General features: G+C 42.5%; 1 protein-coding gene across 1 annotated transcript; it reads right to left on the reverse strand.

Annotated features, from left to right (window-relative positions):
- Positions 1-4,797: 4,797 nt before the first annotated feature.
- On the reverse strand, positions 4,798-6,925 carry RMI2 (RecQ mediated genome instability 2). The gene is made up of 2 exons (XM_042798319.1): positions 6,613-6,925; positions 4,798-5,480 (listed from the first exon to the last, which is right to left on the reverse strand). Exons 1-2 carry the CDS (start codon positions 6,872-6,874, stop codon positions 5,332-5,334), a joined length of 411 nt encoding a protein of 136 aa, XP_042654253.1. The 5' UTR covers positions 6,875-6,925; the 3' UTR covers positions 4,798-5,331.
- Positions 6,926-22,095: the final 15,170 nt, after the last annotated feature.

Consider the following 22,095-nt stretch of genomic DNA (forward strand, 5'->3'; position numbering starts at 1 on the left):
CAGAAACATGTATGGGTAGGAGGAACAATTTCAGTACAGTGACAAGAAACTATAATCAGCCCGAAGAAATTGAACATAACAGTATTAGTTACTTAAAAAAAAAAATCTCACATTCAGTGTCAAAATTGCTTCTTCGTAAGACTTGAAGTATAGCATGGATACATTTAAAAGATGACAAAAGGTCTTTTCCAGCTCAGATTAGTACAAGTGGGCTACTTTTCGAAAGCAGCCTATTGTCTTTGAACCTGCGCAGAAATGCTGACTTCTTTTTTCTCCAGAACTGACTCAGCTGTTCAGTAAATTCTGGAGAAAGTGACTTTTTTCCAAGGAAGTGCCCCAACACGCATAAGGTCCAAGAGATAAGATGGTTAAATAATTTAAAGCATTTAATCATTTTCTCGTTTTTATGCTGGTTGATTTTTTCCCTTATTAATGCATACATTGTTAAAGGAGAAACAGCTGCCTTGGTATCTGTTCACCAGTTTCATGTTCTCCCTTTGTAGTATCTTTAGAACCCCATTCTCAGAAATCAGTTTACATGTTGGAAAAGGTAATGGTACTTATCCTACCCCTGAAATAGTCCTAAGGAGGTATATTGCTGTGTGAAAGCCTCTCATCTGTTAAATTACTTTCTAAATTGTAGTTCTATTGATTAACAAAATGCATTACATTTCTCCCTACAGTACCAGCAATGCAATTATTCCTTAGTAAAAGGTAACACTGCAAAATCTTTTCAGATGTCTTTGCATAATATGCAGACTTTGAAAAATGGTGTTCTGAACTATGAAATAATGTTAATAAACATTGGACTTTCTTATTTTTATGCTGATTTTTCAATTTTTACTGATTATTCATAAGAATAAAATTGAACTGATCTACAGAGTTGGATCTGGCTTGGTTTAAATGGCTCCTATAGTTCATAGAGACAAAAATAGCAGTTGGCCTCAGTTATCTTGTATACGCCGCTTTAGTCTACGCTTGCTTTCTGAACACTTACACTGTAGTCCTATACAAATTCTAAGTAAAACATGGTTCTCACACAAGTCAGGAAAAATTCCCACTGTTGTTAGGACTCCCACACACGAGATGCTCTTATACAAAACATGGTAGAAATCAAGTCGTCCTGTGAAGTATTTTTATAACTGCTTAGTTACAGAGAAGAGGTATTTTATAAGGAAGCCAAAACTGCATGAAACATTTCTGAAAGTTAAAGAATATTTATACCAAATATTGATTAGAAATAATGCATAATTTCCACTGCCACATAATGCATGCTAAACATGCCAAACCCCCCTGACAAAATACTGAGGGAGAAGTTGCAAGAACAACATAACATGTCAGCACGCAGAGCAAAAGCTCGAGAAGGGGTACCTGCAGTGCCGTTCAGGAGGCAGCAGCCACGGTTTGGCGGGGTGCGGGCAGCGCGGCGCGGGGCCGCTCTCCGGCCAGCAGGGGGCGCCAGCGCCCCGCCCCCGGCTGAGGGCCCGCACGGCGCCCCGCGCTGCGCAGCGCTCGGGGCCCCGGCGGCGGCCGGCACCGAGTGATGCTGCCCTGAGGAGACGCGCATCTCCGGGTCGGGGCCAGGCGCGCGACTGCGGCCAGGGGACAGCAAGCTCCTCCTCGAGGCCGGTCGTGAAGTAACTAGCAACAAACATTTAGTAGTTTGTTACAGGTCGAGAGGTTCCTCAACATCGAAAAACCTTTGACGCACCAAGGAAACCATCCATCCAAATGATTTTTAAGTGTGCCTTAATCCCTGCGCAGTAACGCCTCACCTCGGGAATTAAAAGCCCGTGAGCAGCACCCCACCATCCCTGCCCAGCGGCAGCAGGATGCCAGCTGCATGGCAGGGAGTGGGCTCCCTGCTGGCTGACACTCGCCAGGGGGCAGGCCATGGCCAGGTGATGACCCCACAAAAAGCATCCCTCAAGCCAGCTAAAATCCATCTGTGATTCCTCACGGACCTGATCCTCCAGAAAGGATCCCCTTGGCAGGATCTGAACGCACCATTTCTCAGGTTGATACTTCCCTTTCAGCATTCCAAAACTAGCATTTCTCTCTGCATTACCCCTGGCTTTATCAGCACTACACTTTTAGTATACAACTACTGATAACACTGCACATTTCAGAACACCTTGACTGAAATCATCTGAAATGTTTATGCTTCAGCTGAAGGTAATACAGTACACAAACTATGTCATCCTATGGAAAATGCATAAAATCCACTGAATAGCTCATGGATCCACACATCACACAATACAAATAGCTCTGATCTTGCCTCCCAGGTTGCTGGAGACCTGGACTGCATGCACCCACAACTCATGCTGATCAGAGCACTCCGAAGGCACATGCCCACACCCAGCTGTCCCTGCAGAAGCATAGCAAGGTTAAGTCCTTCCAAGTGTGAGAATTTTTAATGCCTACAACTCACCTTCAAAGTCCTTTGTATAGGTCATAAAAAGAAATGCTACATCTACAAAGGTCACAGACATTTCTGCATACCACACAAACTCTTATGTCCCTACACCTAGTAGCAAAGTTGAGGTTTTGAGGATCTATCACAGGCTAAGAAAGTGTGAAATACACAACACCTCACACTTCTGCCAGTTGGGTTCCCCAGCTACTGGTATATGCCCTGAGATAAAACAAGATCCATTCCAGTTAGGACAGAGCTAGTGAGTACAGAGGCCTTTCTACAAGCTACAGCCATTCCCCTGCCCTCTTCAAGGTCCAAATCCCAAGCACTCTTAGAACAAGGTCCCAGCTTTGACCTCCCCCAAGACAGGGCTAGAAAAGGCCCTCACCCTCTAACTTCTCAATTACACGTTCTGCTGTACTACAGCAACAAAAATCACAGAAAACCCCACATTCTACTGTAGAATTTGACACAAGTTAAAATGTGGAAAAGGGAGAACTCCATTATCCTGTAGAGCCTGAGGGTGCCAAACTGTGGAAACCCAGAGGGGAGGCACTTCAGCCCAACCCTGAAACCTCAGTAGTTCAGCAGCCCCCAAGAGCCATAAGCAGCATCAGCTACCCATTAGGTAAAGCACAGCCAGACTCCAAGTCAAAGCAATCACTAGACATCTTTTGTTTAGAAGTGCAACATTCAACTTTCCTAAAAGTATCTTTTGCTTTGAATTCCTAGGAAAGCACTTTTTAATGTGAACTGTCATAAAGGCATCCAATCTTGGCTTTAAAACCCTGAAAAGTTACTGTTTTACTAATGCAATGCCTGGCCTTTCTGAAACACCAGTTCAGCAGCAGATACTCGTCCAGTCAACTGCCAAGCAATGTCTATAGCTTTGTCTTGATCAAGTATGTGAAATCTGCTGGGGGTTGGAACCAGAGTTGATGTTTGGGTTTTTAGTGAGGTCAGGTATACAGTACAGAGCCAGACAGATACTGAAACACCCTACATCAGGCCATGAAGAGATTCTACATCTTACTACGCTTGCAATTGATTGTTAGCAAGTGAGGAAGGAAATCCCAGATGCTTTGACTCGAGTTTCTGGATGGGAGAGGGTGATGAAGGATGCAAAGAAATCCTCTACAAATCCAATCCAGTCCTACGGAAATCCAATCCAATCTGACATAAATACAACTTTTCAGATGTATTCCGTGAATATGCATCACTGCCAGATGGATTAACAGTAGCTTCACCCCTGATAGCTACTACCTTGTGCACCCACCAACCACATACGACAGGGGCCACAAGCCATACCTAATTCTGCTGTAAACTTACTGATACTTGCAAGGATGCAATACACCTTTCAGATTTTTATCTCCAGGGTTTTGCTGACTAGTTAGAAAGCATGGCAAGGTGAACTTACTCAGAACAGGCTGCAGGTTCCTGGCATAAGCATTCAGATGGAAAAGTATCTATCACCAGATCAAAACAGTTGCCAGCCAATGTGCTGACCACATGGATCATCTCTGAAAGGCTATGGCATTCCACAAGTAGATTTTTTTTCTTCCCCCAGCATTAAAAACAATAAACAAACCCAAACAGCCAAAATTCTCTATGTGTGTTTTGACATTTCATCAGCAGGATCTCAGAGCATAGGACTTCCATCATAGAACTGCCTCTGATGTGGTCTAGTTTGGAATACTAAACTCACAGCTTAAATTGCACTCTGAAATCCAGTCCTTAATCTGTAAAGCTCCCATTTAAAGATCTACTTAAAAGACAGTATTTAATTGCCATTTGCTCAGAAAACATAATCCCCCAATTTTAAAATTTAGTTACTACCATTTGATTCTTTCCTTAAATTGTACAGAGTACAATCAGAGAGCATCTTCCCTTCCTATATGCATTCCTAATTAACGTAAGTGTATTCCTGGACAATATAGTCCCAATCAAAGCCATACCACATGGATAATGCAATGCTTTCTTTAGGACTTAAATTATTTTTAGACAAGAGGGGAAACAAAGAGTAGTAGTATTTCTGCTTTTTAAAGGTGTTTTGATTTGACTTCAGTTTTTTTTTTTTTTTCCACAGGAGGAGGAAAGAATTATAAAAATAAATTTAAGAATAATTTAAAAAACTAAAAATAGCATACACTGGAACAGGAAAGGAAACCTTAAAAGAAAAAAATGCACTTTAACAATGCAAGTTTGTTTTGTGAGGTGGTAAAAGTATTTGCATCTTGAACCTGGAGAACCTATTCCAAAGAATCCTGCATCACATCTTTTCAGTTCATTTCACTTCACTGAAACACTGGGGTTATTACTGTACTGCTTTTAGTACTTCAGAAATACAGAAACCAGAGAGGTATTTAAGTACAAGACTCTGCTTACAGGTAGAAAGACACATCTGTCTAACAAGTAGACTTTACTGACATGGTTATTACTTAAAGAGAAGACAGAGGCGAAGAGGTTATTTCCAACCACAGTCTAAATGGACTGAAACACATTTTGCCTTCATCGCACATACCAAGTTCACCCTGGTAACACTGAGTTCTGTGCAGCCCTTGCTGCCAACAATACAGTGCTGAGGAATGACTAGCTAAACACACATTCCTAGAAACAGCAACTAACGTATGTAGATGCATGCAGTATTCTTAACAACAATGATATGTTACTCAGAAAGCATCACGTGTTTCTCAAATCTGTTGGTATAAAAAGAGACTGTGAAAGAGATGAACACTGTGATTATTATCAGATATACACTGATCCTTCCACCCAACTGAGCCTGACTTCTCACTTCGAGTTACTCCAAAAGTAACTGGTGGTTGTTTGAAACCACAAATACACAGAATGGCCCCATGTTCTGCACCAAAAAAAAGAAAAAGTACATTTCCAGTTATTTTAGGCAGAAGAAAGAGTATCTAGGGGATGACTCTGTGCAAATCCTCCACTTCAAGGCTCCACATATTCTTATGCACAGGGTTTTCAGAAAGGTCTGTCATCTTTATTGCTCGAAGAACAGGCTCAGGACTGCAGGACCGCACCACACCCATCACCATTACATACTTCCCTAAAAAAAAACAAGCATGAAATGTAATTAACCTTTGCATTTTCATCTTAATTCAGAAAGCAAAATATTTAAAACCAAGTAGTTAAGCAGTTTGAATCAAAGCTGCCAACACCTGCAAGAAAACTGAAGGAACTAAGACTGCTTGGAACTAAATTTCAGAAAAAGGCTTCATCATCCATACAGCCATTTTTATAATTAGACTTTCACATACAGTAAGAGTCAAAACCAGCACAATTCCTCCTTCTGACATGCAAGTAGAGGGAGGACAATTCAGATGACTGACAATTAAACAATGTGACTATTTTGTACAATTCCTTCAAAGCTGCAGTCCAGCACTTCTCCAGTTGAATTAACAGTACTGGTGAAGGGAAGGAAAGGAAAAAGAAAAAAAAAAAAAAAAAAGAAAAAAGAGATAAAAAAGTCCTTATCCTTGTTCCTAGACTCACAGCTCTTCTCTGAAACACCCCAGTCTGATCAAACGCTCCCTGTAACTGCAGAGAACTGAAAATATGACTTGTCCTTACTGGAACTCATAGGGAAAGACAGCGTAAGTCTTCACACTGACAGGCACAAAGCCTCTCCCCGGCTGCACAGCACACGAAGCTCATTCTGTGACTGCTACAGCAGCACAGCTTTTTCAGGATGCCTCTTCTACGAACGGCGGCGCATGTGAAAGCATGCCCTCCGCGCCGCTGCAGAGGCTCAGGGCGCCCCCCAGGCAGCTCCGTGACCCGCAGGCAAGAACCACTTACCACTCCACGCAACAGAGGGCACGCAGGCCTGCAAGCACCCCCCGCCTTCAGAGAGCGGGTGCGCCCAGCACCTCTGTGCAGGAAGCTCCGTTCCAGCCGCAGGCAGAAGGGATGCCTCCGGTACGCGTGTCCGGGGGAGCCGCCCGTGCAGGCCCAGGGGGCAAGCGAGCACGGCCTCGGGCCGCCCGCACCCAGGCCGTACGCGGGAGCCCCGCGCCTGTGTGCTCGCCCCACCCGGGGAGCGACACCTCCCACGGGCTCCTGAGGTGCGAGGCGAGGTAAAATCATTAGAATAAATATGGGGAGGGAAAGCGCTCCGCCACACCCGGGTGAGCCCCCGACGCCGGGGGCCACTTAGCGCCCGCCCCCGCCCCCGTTACCTGCGCTGAGGCAGGGCCGCCCCTTGGGCACGCTCTCCACCCCCTGCACGGTGAAGGGGCCACTATCGTCCTGCAGCCGGGCCGAGCCGCCGCCGCGGTCCACCTCCAGCACGGTGCCCTGCATCCACACGGCCCGCAGGCGCAGCGGCGCCCGGCCCGCCTCCGCCCGGCCCAACTGCCACGTCCCGCCGGTGCCCCGCGCCGCCCCTCGCAGCTGGGCGGCCAGCACCTTCACCGGCGGCCCCGGCCCGGCCCCGGCCATGCTGCGGCGCCGGGAGGCCACCGAGGCCGGTGAGGGGCGCCCGGAGCGCGCAGCCGCTGAGGGCGGAGGAGGGCGGGAAGCGGCCCGCGGCCCGCCCCCCCAGAGGCAGGCCGCGGCGCGAGGGCCGCGCGCGGAGCCGCGTCCCGCTGCGTTCTGCCGCCTCGGGCACCGCGGCCCGCACCCCGCCTCGCGCGGCCCGCACCCCGCCTCGCGCGGCCCGCACCCCGCCTCGCGCGGCCCGCACCCCGCCTCGCGCGGCCCGCACCCCGCCTCGCGCGGCCCGCACCCCGCCTCGCGCGGCCCGCACCCCGCCTCGCGCGGCCCGCACCCCGCCTCGCGCGGCCCGCACCCCGCCTCGCGCGGCCCGCCCACCTGCTGCCGAGCTTTCGGCGTTGAAAACGAGAAAGGCTAACATGGAAAAAAAATAAAGGACTTAGCACAGGTGTGCTCATTTTGATGCCAACTGCAAACGAGGAGTTACTCCCCAGGCGGTTCACCTGATGCCAACGTGCCACCCGAGCACAGCTGCGCCGCTGCCCGCCAGCGGTGACTTGCTGAAAAAGGTGCAGTTCACCGGCGGTCATTTACCAGGAGCCTGACCGGGGCTTTAGACCAGCTGGTTCTCGTTTCACCTGAGTTCAAATCAGGATCGACTCATTTACGTGCAAAAATTAACGTATAATCAGATTCAATGATTTGGTTTGAGCAGAAAATACTTTTTGCTGTGTCTCAATTTCACCTAAGCTGCCCTGCAGACTAGCATCTGCTCCTTGCCCCTGCCCCAGGGTCACACTACTGTAAGGCTTGCCCACACCTCCTCCCAGGCTGTTGGAGCCATCCGAGATATTTTTCCACAGTGTTTCTTCATTACTTAGCGAGAAAGGTTCACTTACTGTTTAGTTGATGAAGATCCTCCAGTTTCATGAGAAAAAAAAATACACGCTGATTTTCTCAGGGATGCTTTCAGGATATTTTTAAATTGTATATACTTACATGAAAATCTGGAGCACAATGCACTGAAAGCATAGGCAGCTTTAAGCTGGAAGACTTCAATTCCAAGGAGTTTTAAGAGCATACTTGCTCTCTGTTTATATTACAGATGAGCTAATTCATTTTGCTGCAATCTGAATCCTTGGTATGTTACGGTTTCCTTTGGGTGGGTGCATTGACATTTCATGTAGAAAATAAGCCAAGAAATAAGCTAATGGAAAAACAGGAGGATGGAACAAAGAGAAAAGAATCAGGAAAACCAGGGGGATGGGGTCATCAATTTCACAAGTTCTGTTACCTACAAAAGTGAAAAATAGGTAAAAATGCACAGAGAACTGACTCCCCTGCAGTCATTCTTCCTGAAAGCATATTTTGTTCTCCATTAAAATAGCCAGTTACTTTAGTTTAAAAATCCAGTTTTGTTTTGAGTAGCAAAATACATCAAAAGACCTTTTTTTTCTACTCACCCATCATGCTATGAATTATTTATTCAGCGAATCTTTTTTCCAGAGATATTTTCTGCTTACAGACATTCTGTAAATGGGACTTTATTCCTTTTATAGTGTAAGGAAGCAGTTAACTTTTCGTTACCATTTACAGTAAGAATAAAAGATAATATTGGTAATAACAATAAAAACACTGACATCTAAGCACAATACAGAATCATGTAATCTGGCAATCAGATCATATGGCTTACAGGAATAGAAAGACATTAGATGGTTACTGTATATGAATGCAAAATTTGCGCAAGACTCACAGGAGAAGAATATTTGTAATTTATGCCCCTAAACTGCAGTCACTTGACAGCATCAATATTTAGTTTCACATTAAAAAATTAATTGTGCCACATATCGATAAAAGTATTGTATTCCTATTTGTTACTGTATAATAGAAGGATCTAATGCTTATTAAGCCATTAAATCTACAGATGAAGGCAAGACCCCTACAAGAGTGTAATCTCCAGGAGAGACCAAAAGGTCCCTTTTAAAAGATTTTCCTTGAAGAAACTGTTATGAGAAGAGGGGCAGAAGCACTGGCAATCTGCACCAAGAAATCAATTTGTTTTCTTAAACCAGAAAATTCTTATCTTTCAGTAAAATACAAAATTATACTGAATTATCTGAAAAAGTCTCATCAAGGGACTGGCTGAGCTCAGCAGGGAGACACGTTCTGCAGATGCAGGAAGGATGTCTGATGGATCAACAGACCATTTTCTGGAGATGGTCCCACAGCAATCATCCTTTGATACAAAGGTAGCAGAGGAAGCTCAGCACACAGCTGGGAAAGGCAATGAGTTGGTGGCTGACAGGCTGTGAATTAGATTGGATTAAATTTGAGCACATTTTCTGAGAGCGTGTTGGATGAGACAGAGCTTTGGTTTGCACAGATTAAAAAGAAGGAATCAAATCTTCTGCCTGCTACTACAATACGCACCTTTCTTCAAAGCAGTCTTTAAGGTCATTATTCCTCAGATTGATAGGCATTGGAGATGGGTAAAAAAAAGGTCAGACTACACATAGATAAGGTAGTCCAGAGTGTAGCTGGAGCCAGGTCTCCCTAAATTACTCTGGAACTGTTTTGTTGGTATAGTGTCAAGAGAACTTAGAAAAGAATTTGACTGTAGATCTCCATGAAAAGAGATTTCCAAAGAAGCAGCAATCTGAAATTTTCTGTCCAGCTCAGACCTTTTCACACTCTCACTGACAGCACTACTTAAAATGGAAGCAATTCTCTGCTCCCCTCTCTAATTTTGCTAAAAGGTTTGGATTATGCACTCAGAAAAATCCTTCCTTCCATTGGCCAGAAATTCTGATATTTTACAGTCTTTCATCCTACCCAAAAGAGTTTTAAAAAAGATCTCTTTCCCAGTTCCTTGGTTAATATGCACAGAAAAGGTTCTTCAGTTTTATTTCTCAGCTTCTCTTTTCTAGTACTGAGAAGTCACTAAGTAGGTTTCAAAAGAAGTTTTATTTTGTTTTAATTTTCTTTTTTTTGTTGTTGTTTTTTAGAATTTGGAATCCAAACAATCAAGATTTTTTTTTTTAATTTTGCTTTCAGTATTTTCTAAATATTTGCTTTAGAAACTGGTCTACCTGGAAGCTCTGCAGGTAAATGGAAAAATTCAAGAAGCATGGAGCTGACAAATACATGGATCATAACAGTAATGTCTGAATGGCCCACAAATGCCCATAAGCCAGATACTATAGGAAAACTTGTTGGCCGTGGCAGCCCAGAACCTCAGGGAATTCAAGTGTGCTGGAGGCAGGCCCATGGCAGCTCTCCACCTGCTCAGTTCTGCAGCCTGCTGGAAGGTGCTGTTCTGTGTCAGCATCTCTTGAAGACACTGCCTGCCCACAATCACAGAGTAAACTGCAAAGTGATATGATTGTGTCTTTTACATCCTCCTTCAGTAAAGGCAAAAGCATACAGGAGCCAAGCATGACAGAAGCAAGATAAGAAAACAATACTTGGCAAAAATGCATTACTCTGTAAGTGAGAAGAGGGATCTGAGACAAACTGTCTTCCTTTCCCTGGTATTCATATTCAACTTCACTGAGGGACAACTTTTAGCACAGACAAGAACTGTCAAGTTTCACCTTTAAGAGATCCACCCTAGTTTCCGCTTATTTTCTTATATTGCACAGAGACCTATATGAAACAATCACAAGAATATAAAATTCAGTTGTTTCCTGGTGTTTGTTTTGTACTACATAAAAGATGTAATGTGCACATGCTGACATATTGACATGCTGGATGAAGTCTGAAAAACCATCCTCATCCTTTGGGGTTTGGGTTTTTTTTTTTAGGCTGTCTTATCATCACTGAATTTAATTAATGATTTTAAATTAATGGGTCGATGGGTTGGAATTAATGGGTTGGAAGTCAGTCATATTTGCATCTTTAACTTGAACTACAGCTGCTTGTAATTTATGCTTTGGGACTGATCAGTCTGGCATACAGACACTAAATGATGTCCAGCCAGCAATTTCAAAAGACCTGGAGCCAGGCAAGTCATCTGCTGAAACAGGAAAACTCTAGGTGCAGCCTGCCGAAGTTTTAGTTAGCCGGTAGCTCTGAATAAGTGACATTTTAGAAGTGACTTGGACAAGGCAGGTAAACATAAACGACATACATCATAATACTACTACTAACAACAAGAAGAAGAATCTGGCCTCTCCCATAGTGTTGTCCTGCCAAAACTGCATGGGAGTCACTCTAAGATAAGATAAACTAACTTTTGTGGCAAATGCTATTAAGTAAAGCATTAGCAAGGCACGTTCTCATGCTCCTTTCTTCTTGAGAACCTAATACAGATGCTATACATTGCATGTTAGGGGAATCTGTAGAGGGTTGCAGCAAGAGTTTTCCTGCAGCTGCCAGGAGCTGACAGCTGCACCAGTGTGTGGCAGAGGAAAAACAGCATCTGGCTCAGAGAGGGTTGGAAACCTTAGCTTGTATAGCCAGCCTTAACATGAGAAATTAATTGCTGTCACCATCACGCAAACTTAACCAGTTCGTCACTCACCACACATCCCTACTGATGGTAGCCTACAGCCTATGAAAACAGTGCAATGCACTCACCAGCTTAGCTGACTCATTTCATTTACAGAGAATATTTAGAGGAAATGCTTAGAGAGCTCCAGTTGCATTCTGCAGAAGTGGGTGTCACCTGTTTATCTCTTTCTGTACTATAAATATGCCGGTATGTAACTGAAAAAAATCAGTGTTCTATGGAATAGAACTATGACATGGTGAAAGAAACAATGAAGGAATTAATCATAGTCTTTACTTTACCAGTATTGCTTGTTGTCCTGGAAATAGTCTGTAAAGTGGGCTTCTAGATGAGCTTATTCAAACTCCTGCAGTAAGACAAAAAAATAACTCTTTTTAAACAGGAAATATGAATGGCATCTAAAGCATTAGATCTTTGTCCTGACTGAAGTGAAGCCAGTAGCTAGGAGACTTGAGTCATTCAGCCTTTCTGACTTCACTTCATAAAAGAATTGGATGTTTAGGAGAAGCTTAACAGGACTGGAGAGCCCCTATAACCAGTGTAGGGGAATACAGACCACGGTGTCCTCCCTTGACAACTCCTGGCTGTGCATAAATATACTCTGATTAGCATCATCAGAATCCAGTGGAAAGCAGAATAATTTTCCTAAAGAAAAGTAACAGAAGAGTAGCATTTTATTTTTGAAAACTTAAAACCTGAGATGTCAGATATTAGAAATATACACAGAGACCAGTAAGGCTGAGAAGTTATAGCTGTTCCAGGGCATATATTGGCAGGGTTCTGCAATATTCAAGGCCTGTTCAAAGATTCATTAAATAGATTTCTGGTGCTTAGTAGGGACAGGCTTTTACTGAGTCAAATTTTCGAGTAGGCAAGATCAAAGGTCCAATCAAAGAGACCACCTCTCCCTACGAGCCTTATCTTGTTTAAACTAAAAACATCACAGCCACACCACCACCACTCAAGGTAATTTGAAATTAATGAAATGCTAGAACAGGATTAAAATGAGTTCAGAGTTTTATTGTAATGCCTCAGGAATTTTATACCGATCTCACACTCAGCACACACCTGCATTCATTCAGGAAAAAACTTTTGGAATTCTAAGATTAACATCAAGCTACTTGAAGAGGAAAGTTTGGGATGAGCCTCCAAGAGTTCACAGGGAGCCAGAGAGGAGAAAGCCCACATTTCTGTTGATGTGTGAAGGAGTATTTTGCAGAGTCTTCAGAAGACAGACATTTGATAGCAGGTTTGGTGGCAGCTGCATGTCACACAGCCAAGGCCACCAGTCAACTGTTTCCTAGTCACTGAAAATTTGTGTGAAAACTGAATATTCCTCACTGTTCCCTAAGCTTTACCCAATGTTTTTTACTTGCATTCCCACAGAGTATCACCTGAGACACAGATGTGGTGACTGTTCTTAACTAACCAAATTTTGCTCTGAGATCAGAAAATCTCCATGTAAAATGGCTGCATATATTTTCCACGAAGCTGTGACTAAAACTTTGCCCATGTGATTGCCCAGGGATGCTAGATGAAAAGGAGCCTGCACTGGACACAGGGCACTAGCAGCACTGGCATCCTCCTCCGAAAGTACTTGTGAGCAACTAGTCCCCCGACTCACCTGGTGCTGGTGGCAATACTGGGACAGAGCTGAAATGGCCCTGAATGGGAAGAAAGCTGCCAAGTGCTGAGCGGGAAGGCACTGGTATTGGTACTTCAGAAAGCAAGTGAAAATCATAGCTGAAGGAACAGCTGGCCTTGTGCTTCCCTGCAGCAGGTAAGCAGAGCATGAATTTAGAACAAACAGCTAAATGACTGAGAAAGCAAAAATAATATAAAGAGGAAATCAGCAGCAGTGAAACTTTTGTTTAAAGCTGCTCAATAATAGCACTTAGATGTTTTTAAATACTTAAATGGACTGGGGTCCAAATAAGCTTGATTTTTCAGTTTCTCAGATTATGGCATGCATTTCGTAAAACATGGTTCAAAACTTGAAGTAGTTACAAGCCTGGACTTCGAATGCATTTATTGCCATACCACCTACAAATAGCAGCTCGATCCCCCAACTACTGGCATGAATGAATGAACGTTGGCATGTACAATAGCATTAATTTTGGATTAAAGTCACATTAGTGTATGAGCTATACAAGGCCTATTTATCTCTTAATAAGACTAAGAGAAGATATAAAATGGTAAGTAAAATCACAGAATTCTTCCCAAATCAGGACATTCAGTGCATAATTGCTGAAATATGTTTTCACATTCTTAGGCTTCTTTAACTTATTAAAAAATCAAAAGACACAAGATTGCATGAGACAACTGGGAGACATCAGTTCAGCTTAGAAAGATTTCTACCACTCATATGGAAATGTCACATTTTAAAATATAATTTGACATTAAAATGTCACAAACTGCCTCCACCTCTTGATTTAAGTGATTTTAATCACAGGTTCTAGTTTCTAGTCTGTACGGCACCTTATATTAAACACTATATTGAAACCCTCTAATTAAGACCCATCTCTTTCCCCTAAACCCAGAATATGCAGGGTCAGATATGAACTTGATGGAATGAAGGTCAGACTTTTATTGCTGGCACTCAAAGTCTTGAACAACCATCACTGACAACTGATCCATGAGTACCTCATGGTCCTCAGTTTCTGTTAAGGTAAGTATATCTACTGGTGCTAAAAGATTTTCATCAGCTTATTCCAGTGAGACCTTGTGTTATGAACTAAACAGGAAAACAAAATGAACCAGAGGAACATACAAAGAAATTATGAAAAGGACCCACTTCAAGGGAAAATAATAAAAACACATCTTATGTATGCATGACCTGACCTTTCTACTGAACTAATGGTTGTGATGAAGACTGCAGTGAGGCAACTATACAAACATTTCTTTATCTGAATAAATGTAAATAACTATGAATGAATGATATTAAAAATACATATTTGACTTTTTGTAGATGGCTAAAACATACATAGTTGTGCAACACAATGGTTGTTTCTAAATGTAGCTCTATATAGGACAGCCCTCCAAACTAAACAACAAAACTTGGACTTGAAATTCAAATACAGCTAAAAAGCAACTCTTCAGGGATTCAAGAATATTGAAGCCAAAAACTTAGCAAGCTTCCAGCTTGTCATGAAAAGCAGCAATAAATGATAAATGCAAAACCAGTACACCTTATTTTTAAAACCAGACGAGCCCACAAAACCAGACTTGCAGTAGTGTACTCTCTTGCAAAAGCCAACAGTGCTTGTTTATTCAAAATAGAAACTGTCAATAAACTAAGAGTCAACTAGGAGACATCAGTTCTGTGTAGATGGTGTTTAAGATCCATACAAATGTCACATAGCATAAGGTGGCTGTGCAGAGCAGTCATGTCAACGTGTGCATGTTTTTGCTTGCACTTTTGGAGTTCTGACATTCCAAACATCAAGCACGTATATTCAAATAATTTCAAATCTTGTACAGGAACATTTGAAGATCTATAGCTCTGCTACAATTTGAACAGATATGAATTTCAGGCAATACATACTTTAGAACAGAAAAGGATGGCACACAACTTAAGATTTGCAAGGCAAAGCTTATCAGAGTACTTGGGCTCAGTTGCCGGTTACAGCTTCATTTACGAGAAACTGCAGGGCGAAAGTGAAAGGCACAAAGCTGTTTCTTTTTCTTACCTACAGATCTCTGTAGTCTGTCCATATATTATCTAGACTCTTAATAGATAATACAGTGATTACTAACAAAATCCTAACAGATGTGGGTTAGGTATTTTCATTTTCATTGTTTTCATAGATTTTAAGGCAGAGGGAGAACTGAATAGTTGAATCTACTGTTTGAGAGTGACCACTGATTTATTTGCATTCTAGTACCTCTGGTTCTTCCTTTGCTGGGAACTCCAGACCACAGGAGCCTCCAGCACTCACCACTGGAGCTAAGGAAGCTGAAGCACAGTCAGTATTGCCCTCACACTGTCATTTGATACAATCCCTTTTACACTTATTTCTGTCAAATCAAATATTTGGGTGAACATCTGGGTGATGGCAAAAATATTCTCCAGGACCATTTTTTTCCTCCATCCAGGTTGGTTAACAATGGTTAACCATACTGATGAAGGAATTCATAGCTTAGGGAAGACATTTTTCAAATGCAACTGGGCAGGCCCTAATCACTCCCCAGTTCCAGTGCTCTACCATGCCTGATAAATTAAGCATTCAGGTATATAGGTTAAATTCAGCATATGTAACATGGACAGAGTTCATGAAATACTTTAGCTAGCCCAGTTAAATTACAGTATATACTACCTATAAACCCAGCATTGCTCAGTATCAATCTACTGATTTGTCCAACTTGGGCCCTGTCTGAAAGGTACACAGTGCCTTCGGAGACATGCTACACACTTTAAAGCCTTCTCTGGTATCAGCCCAAGTAACGGTCATAAGTGACTTGCAAAATCAAGGCTGAGAGGAACAGTCCTTATTAAGAAAATCTCTAAAGCTCACAGTCACAGGAGTGTTCATTTAAATAGTGCCACCTTTTACTCAAAGCTGGCAGTATTCAGTGAATGTCCCTTTTGCTTGTGGCTACTTTCCCTTCTGTTTCTTATAAATGTCATTGTACTACCTTGCATTCTGGCTGGACATGTGATCGGCTGGCAAAACCAGAAATTCCAGCCAAAGGAAACAGAACTGAAAGTAATTAGAGAATCTTTTTAATTCATCCTCTGATCTGTAAGACAGAGAGATGCGTTTCCTTGTAAAGGCTGCATTTCCCAGCTGTAAAACAACAGAGCTCCCTCCACCAGTACTTCTGCAATCTTCATCACACAGCTGTGTTGCAAACTGATAACATTTGTAAAGAGTACTTGTAAAAGCAGCAGTGCCATGAAGTTCTTACTCCTAAACTGTGGGGAAAGTTTAAGTTTCTGTTCTTGAGTTCAAAGCAGTTTACATGTTTTGCAATGATCTCAAACTATAGTTTATGGTCTGCAATCTTGCGTGAAGCCCCATTAAATTCCTAGTACATGAGTAGGAAAGGGTGTTCTGTTGCTTTTTTGTTTCATAAGTTACAGACACGCTTTAGGAGCAATGCTTTTATCTTTCCTGGTAGCCCTTTCTTGTGCAGGCACATACTGAAGAATAAGTTTCCATCATGGCTTTCATTTCACTGGTTTTCATTCACACTTTTATATTATCTGTAGGTGTTTGAATATACAGCACCTCAACTTAATAGCTCTAAAGTCAAAAGACCTCTGGAAAGTGGCAGGTTGTATCCTGGGTCAGCCCTGGACCTCCATCCCACTCAGGCAGGAGGTTGCTTCTGCCTCCTGTTCCAGGCTTTCACCAAGTGCTACAGCTTGGTTTGCCAGTTTGGCCTATGTGGAAGCAGGTTAGCTCTGATTGTAGAAGCACAAGATTCCTGTGAAGGTGGGATGAGATGTCTAGATTGAAGAAATAAAAAACTCTGAGGCTTATCTAAGCTTAGCCAAATGCCTCAGGAGGAAGGACTTCTACCCGGGTTGCAGAGCTGTTTCTGATTACCCCCTGCTTGGGACTGAAGTACTTCCTGTTTCCTTTTTTTTTTTTTTTTCCTTCCTCTCTTCTTCCTTCAGTGTACACAGACTCTGCAATAAAACCTCCTCATTCAGAAGGAAAGGGAACTCTTTATTGCTTTGCAATTATAAAGCGACAGATGACACAAACTTGGGAGGCAACGCAGCTGCATTTCAGCAGACAGGAAATGTTGCATAGTCACAAAATGTTGCATACACAAAAACCGAGACTGCATGTATTTAATCCTCTGCCTTGTGAGTCAAGAGGCTGGGGATAAATTCCAAACACGGACTCAGCTTTCAAACTTCCCTAGAACTCAGGGCTCTTTAGACTTCTTTCTGGTTTAACCTGTTGCTAATTTCAGTATTTATTGGCTACTACAGCTAAGACCAAATACTCATTTAACCTACCAGGGTACATGCTCTACTTACAGCATATTCTAGGAAATTTTAATTAATTCACATTTTCATCTGAAATATGATTACATAAAAAAAATATTTTTAACATAAAACACCAATTCAGTATGGTTTTCCTTCCCTCAGTTTTGCTACAGTTTGATTTTTGCGGGACAATTGTCACTATTTTTTCAAACGGTATGAAATAATAGAGTTTTGAAATAGTTCTTAGCTCATCAGAGACTTCATCAGAGACATTTCCTTTAAAGGGGTGCCATCATCTTTTCAACCTCATCAGTTTTATCCAACAGTTTACCAGTGAGATCATTTCTGTGACTGTGGGTGTTTCAGGCTTAAATGTGGGAAATTCAGGCTTAAATCCCTTCCTGGCATAGAGGAACTCAAGGACATGCTTATCAAGCTCCTTTTGAAATTATGACCTCACCACAAGACTATAGAAGGAAACATTCTCTGGTCTTCCCATGAACTTGCTTTAGTTCACTGAAAGGCATTCAAGAGCCATTAAAGAATGGTACTTGCCTTTAAGCCTGCAGACTGGGGCATTGATTTGAGAGGTGAGCCACTGAATTCTGGTTCAGCTTCAAATACCACTTATGTGGCTTATCTAATGACTGCTTAATGTGCAATATGTAACAACACTCAGAGAAGGCACCAGAATCCAGTGTTTACCACTCAAAGGTAAGTGTTCTAGCTGTTAAACTCCAAGTCGCTCTTGGCTAATAAATACTCCCCCTTCCCCTTCAATGAGAAGAAACCTCTCCTTAGTAGTTAAAGCACCTTCCAGAAAAGGGAGGCACTGAGGTTTCACTGCCCTATTGCTGAGCAGGGACACAAATCTCACTTCTACATGTACTGAAGAGGTCTTCTAAGTACTAATCAGCTGCCCCACCAGTGCTCTCTTGGCTTGCTCCATTTTTAAAAGACTTTCACTCTTCAAAGACCAATTTTTGAATAAGCTCTAGAGGGGGAAAAGCTTCAGACACACCTCTGTAGGCAATAGTTCCTTACTGGCTGTTTGCATGGCATACTGTCTACTTCAGGTTTCCTGTCAAAGAAACTCAGCACAGAGGACCATAAACGGGTCCAACACTTTACCTCAGAAACTTCAAAAGTTTGTTGCACAATTCTTGATGTTGTGTCATACTTCTTTTTTGCTTTTAGTCTTATTAATTAGTGCAAGGTCCCCAGGCAGTCTGTTTCAGAGCAGGGCTTAAATCCATGTCCTAACTTAGCACTCAAGCTAAGGGACTGTCCTTCCTTGGTGGGCCTATTTCTCAATATGTAAATATAAAGCTAGTCCCTGCAAAAGGCTTTGTCATACACAAATAACAAGCATGGTTTAAACAGCACTTAGTATTGTCTTTCACCTAATGAACTTCCCTTGTCACACTTTAAAGACAAGCAAAGCAGGTGTTTGCAGTTTGAATTGGCTTGGAAAAGCTGGTGTGCTTCTGGGATTCAGATTTTTATTATTTCCTGTAGAGACATATTATGTAAGTACACTCTAACTGTGTGCAATGAGATCACTGACAAAAAATGTAAGTAAAACATATGAAATATAGTGGGGCTGAAGGGGGCGGACACTACTGAAAATAACTTGGATGATAAAATAATCCTATGTCAGGATGAATTTTTAACATACTGACTGAATACTCATTCATATGGAGGGATCTGAACACATTTGCAACAATCATCCTGACTCTTCTCTAAGGCTCAACTCATGACAGATAATGATAGATAATAATAGAAAGATAGTAATGATCTTGTGAACTCTGAGCCTGTAATTACTTGAACAGTAATAAACTGGAATGGTTTTATGTGATGTCTTCAGCAAGCAGGGATGAAAACAAGATTTTTCTTTCCAGCAGAGGGGGCTTGGCAGTAAGTTTTCTAAACACAAAACCAAATTATTTCTTTGGAAATTGAGTAAAACTAAAATTAAACTGACTTTCACAGGAACTTGCATAGCATTATAGATAAAAACAGAACTTCCTACAAACAAGAGATTCAAATATAAACAGACACAATTCAAATTGAGTGTTGCTCTGGCTAGCTGTTTTCCTTCTCAGTAAGACTTCTATTTCAGCAGAAAGCCCTTGCAGTTATACCTGACAGGCACAGTGTGCAAGTAAAGAAGTTTTTGCTTCTAATTCCTTTGAAAATCTGAATCCAAGTTCCTATTAAACCTGTCCCTGCAAACTACTTCAATACATGTACAAGAAAAAAAACAGGGAAGACATTGAGGTAAACTCCCAGTGGAAAGTTTTCCAAGCCACCACAAAGCTGTGTATTTGAAGTCAAGACATGTCATCCAAGTGGCCCAGGAGTTCACAGCACAGCTATCTGATTATCTGAAGCCACTTTGTAGTTTTAAACAGTAGACATAAATCTGGATGGCTACAAGAGCCACTGGCAATCTCACAATATGGGTGAAAACAAAAACATGGATGTAATCCAAGTTGGTGGTATACAGAAGCATGTTTAAAGCTAATGCTTAGAGTTAAGTTGCACACAGTGTTATGTCAAGACAAAAGAATTACACAAGTTTATCTTGAAATTTAAACAGGCTGGCTAGTTCTGGTAAATTCCTCTTTTTCATGGTTAATTGGATTTGTCCCCCAAATACTGTTTCCTTGCTTGGTTTCCACTCGCATAGAAGAAAAGCGCAGGCAGGTACATTTGAATACCTGGGAATTACATTCACTTGCTTGCTTCTGATGAACAGTTTTACTCCACATGTGAGTACTTGAATGGCACTGCTCAGTGCTGTTGAAAATCCAATTCTTTTATTTCTAGTGAGAAATAGCTGCCAATTTTAATGACATTTTCTGGTAAATGTAATTATTTTCACCTCTGTGGCTCCAGCTTCTGGTGAAAGAAATACTGAAAATAACGATGCAGTAGAGTAACTTAAAATGAGATTCATGCCAGATGTAGCAGAAGATGCAAATGACTCACCGTGACCAATAAGGGTGCAACACTTTCCCTCGCCAACGTGAGCGTGGGCTGTCCTGTTACACCCGCAGCAGCAGTCGCCTCGCAGGGGTGCTGATAGGTGCAGCACTCTGCAGCAGCCTGGGCTCTGCCTACTCACGGCCCTCGCCGGTCATTCTGGTGAGCTCTTCTCAGAAGGCAGGATCTCAGCAGCCACTCTGTGTTTGTGGGGTGCAAGAGTCACCACCCACCTAGCCCACTGATTTTTCAGAAGTACTAATACACTTCAAAAAAGAGTACGTGGGGAAGGAGGACAATTCTGGACACCTTGTGAAATACAATTATCATTCAGTGTGGATATCAGATTGCCTGTTAAACCTTCTATTTGGAAGTGGATGCGCTCTGTGCTGACATACTATATACCACCCTATTTCTGATAGAAGAAAAAGATGGGTTGTGAGGGTTACAGCAGTCCATTGGGAGGAAGGGGGATGTGGCAGGTCACTGTGTGTCCTCAGTCCCCAAACCAGGATCCCAGCTAATGGCACCAGCTCTGCTAGATGGTGATCTCCAGCCCCTCCTGCCTTTGAGTCCCCTCATCCATACCACCTCTGCAACACTTCCACCCATTGCTCTCAGTTCCCCCAGACTTTGGACCAGGCATCCTTCACATCCTTTAACCCACTTCTCCAAACCCATTTCATAACCGGTCCCTTCTCTATACAGCTGCCTTTCTTCTCACAAAATAAAAATAGCCAGCCTTCCATACCAGAGCATCCCCTCCCTGACTCAACAACCCTGGGCTACGCATCCTTCCTGGACCTTCCCTTTCTGCCTGCCTGGAATCACCCCAGAGCAGCTTTCTCATAACCCTCAGGCACTTCCAGTGCCGCCCCTGCCTTTCAGCCCAGTCCCCAGTGTCAGGTCCCCCAGTGCCAGACACGCCTCAGTTCCCTTTGGCTTCTGCAATAATCTGAGCTCTTTACTGGCACCACCTCCTTGGGTATTCCCCTCCACAGGTACACTTTGTGAAAACCCTGACTCCTGCTTTCCAGATGGGAGGTTTTCAAAACCCACCAAAACTTCTACCATTCACAGCTGTACGAGCAGCAAAATAGGACTTGTCTTAGGGAAAGCAACGGGGTGTATCAGCTTTCATAAAGCAGTGCACCACATAGCACTGCTATGTGTGGTACTGGAGAGGACTGAGAAAGAGAAAAGAGAAAAGAGAAGAAAGGTGGGCAGTTATGGGAATTTGCAAGAAAAAAAGAATCTACTGTGATGTTAATGACCTGAGTCAAAATACAAGGAGGCTGAACTTCCCAGAAAGGAAGTTCACTAACAAGGAACCACAGATAACCTTCAGATGCTAAACTGAAAACTCTGGAGGAGAAGGTAGACTTAATTCTCAGGAAAAAAGACTGTATGAAGTATACTTAATATTAGAGAGAGAGAGAAAGAAAGCAAAAGACAGAGAGCATCTTGAAACTAAAAGAGGTATTAAACAGAAATTACAGGAAGCAATTAGAAAACATCAGGCTGGAGAGCAGAAAAAAGCCAAGTGGAGTAAATTTTAAACCTTGGACATTGGGATTTGTTCACACAGAGAAAGGTCAGATGGGAACAAACTTCCAGCAGTATTGTGGAAGAAGCCAGTAAGGAGTTAGCTGGGATTAGCACAGAGGGAGTACAATAAATTAAAAAAAAAAAAAAAAGCACTGTGAACTGGAGGAGTCAGGCTAGAAAGGAAAGAGGAAAGAAGGAAGCAACAGAATAAATACTGAATGGGACAAAGATGGAAGA

Source organism: Tyto alba, unplaced genomic scaffold (genome assembly GCF_018691265.1).
Source record: "Tyto alba isolate M040663 unplaced genomic scaffold, T.alba_DEE_v4.0 Super-Scaffold_28, whole genome shotgun sequence".
In the NCBI taxonomy this organism is placed as follows: domain Eukaryota; kingdom Metazoa; phylum Chordata; class Aves; order Strigiformes; family Tytonidae; genus Tyto; species Tyto alba.

What these genes read in the sequence shown, in the direction of transcription:
- RMI2 (XM_042798319.1), bottom strand. Translation starts at nt 6,874, where the DNA reads ATGGCCGGGGCCGGGCCGGGGCCGCCGGTGAAGGTGCTGGCCGCCCAG. An exon ending in GCGGCCCTGCCTCAGCGCAG is followed by an intron (nt 5,481 to 6,612) that starts GTAACGGGGGCG and finishes GTTTTTTTTTAG; the next exon opens with GGAAGTATGTAATGGTGATG.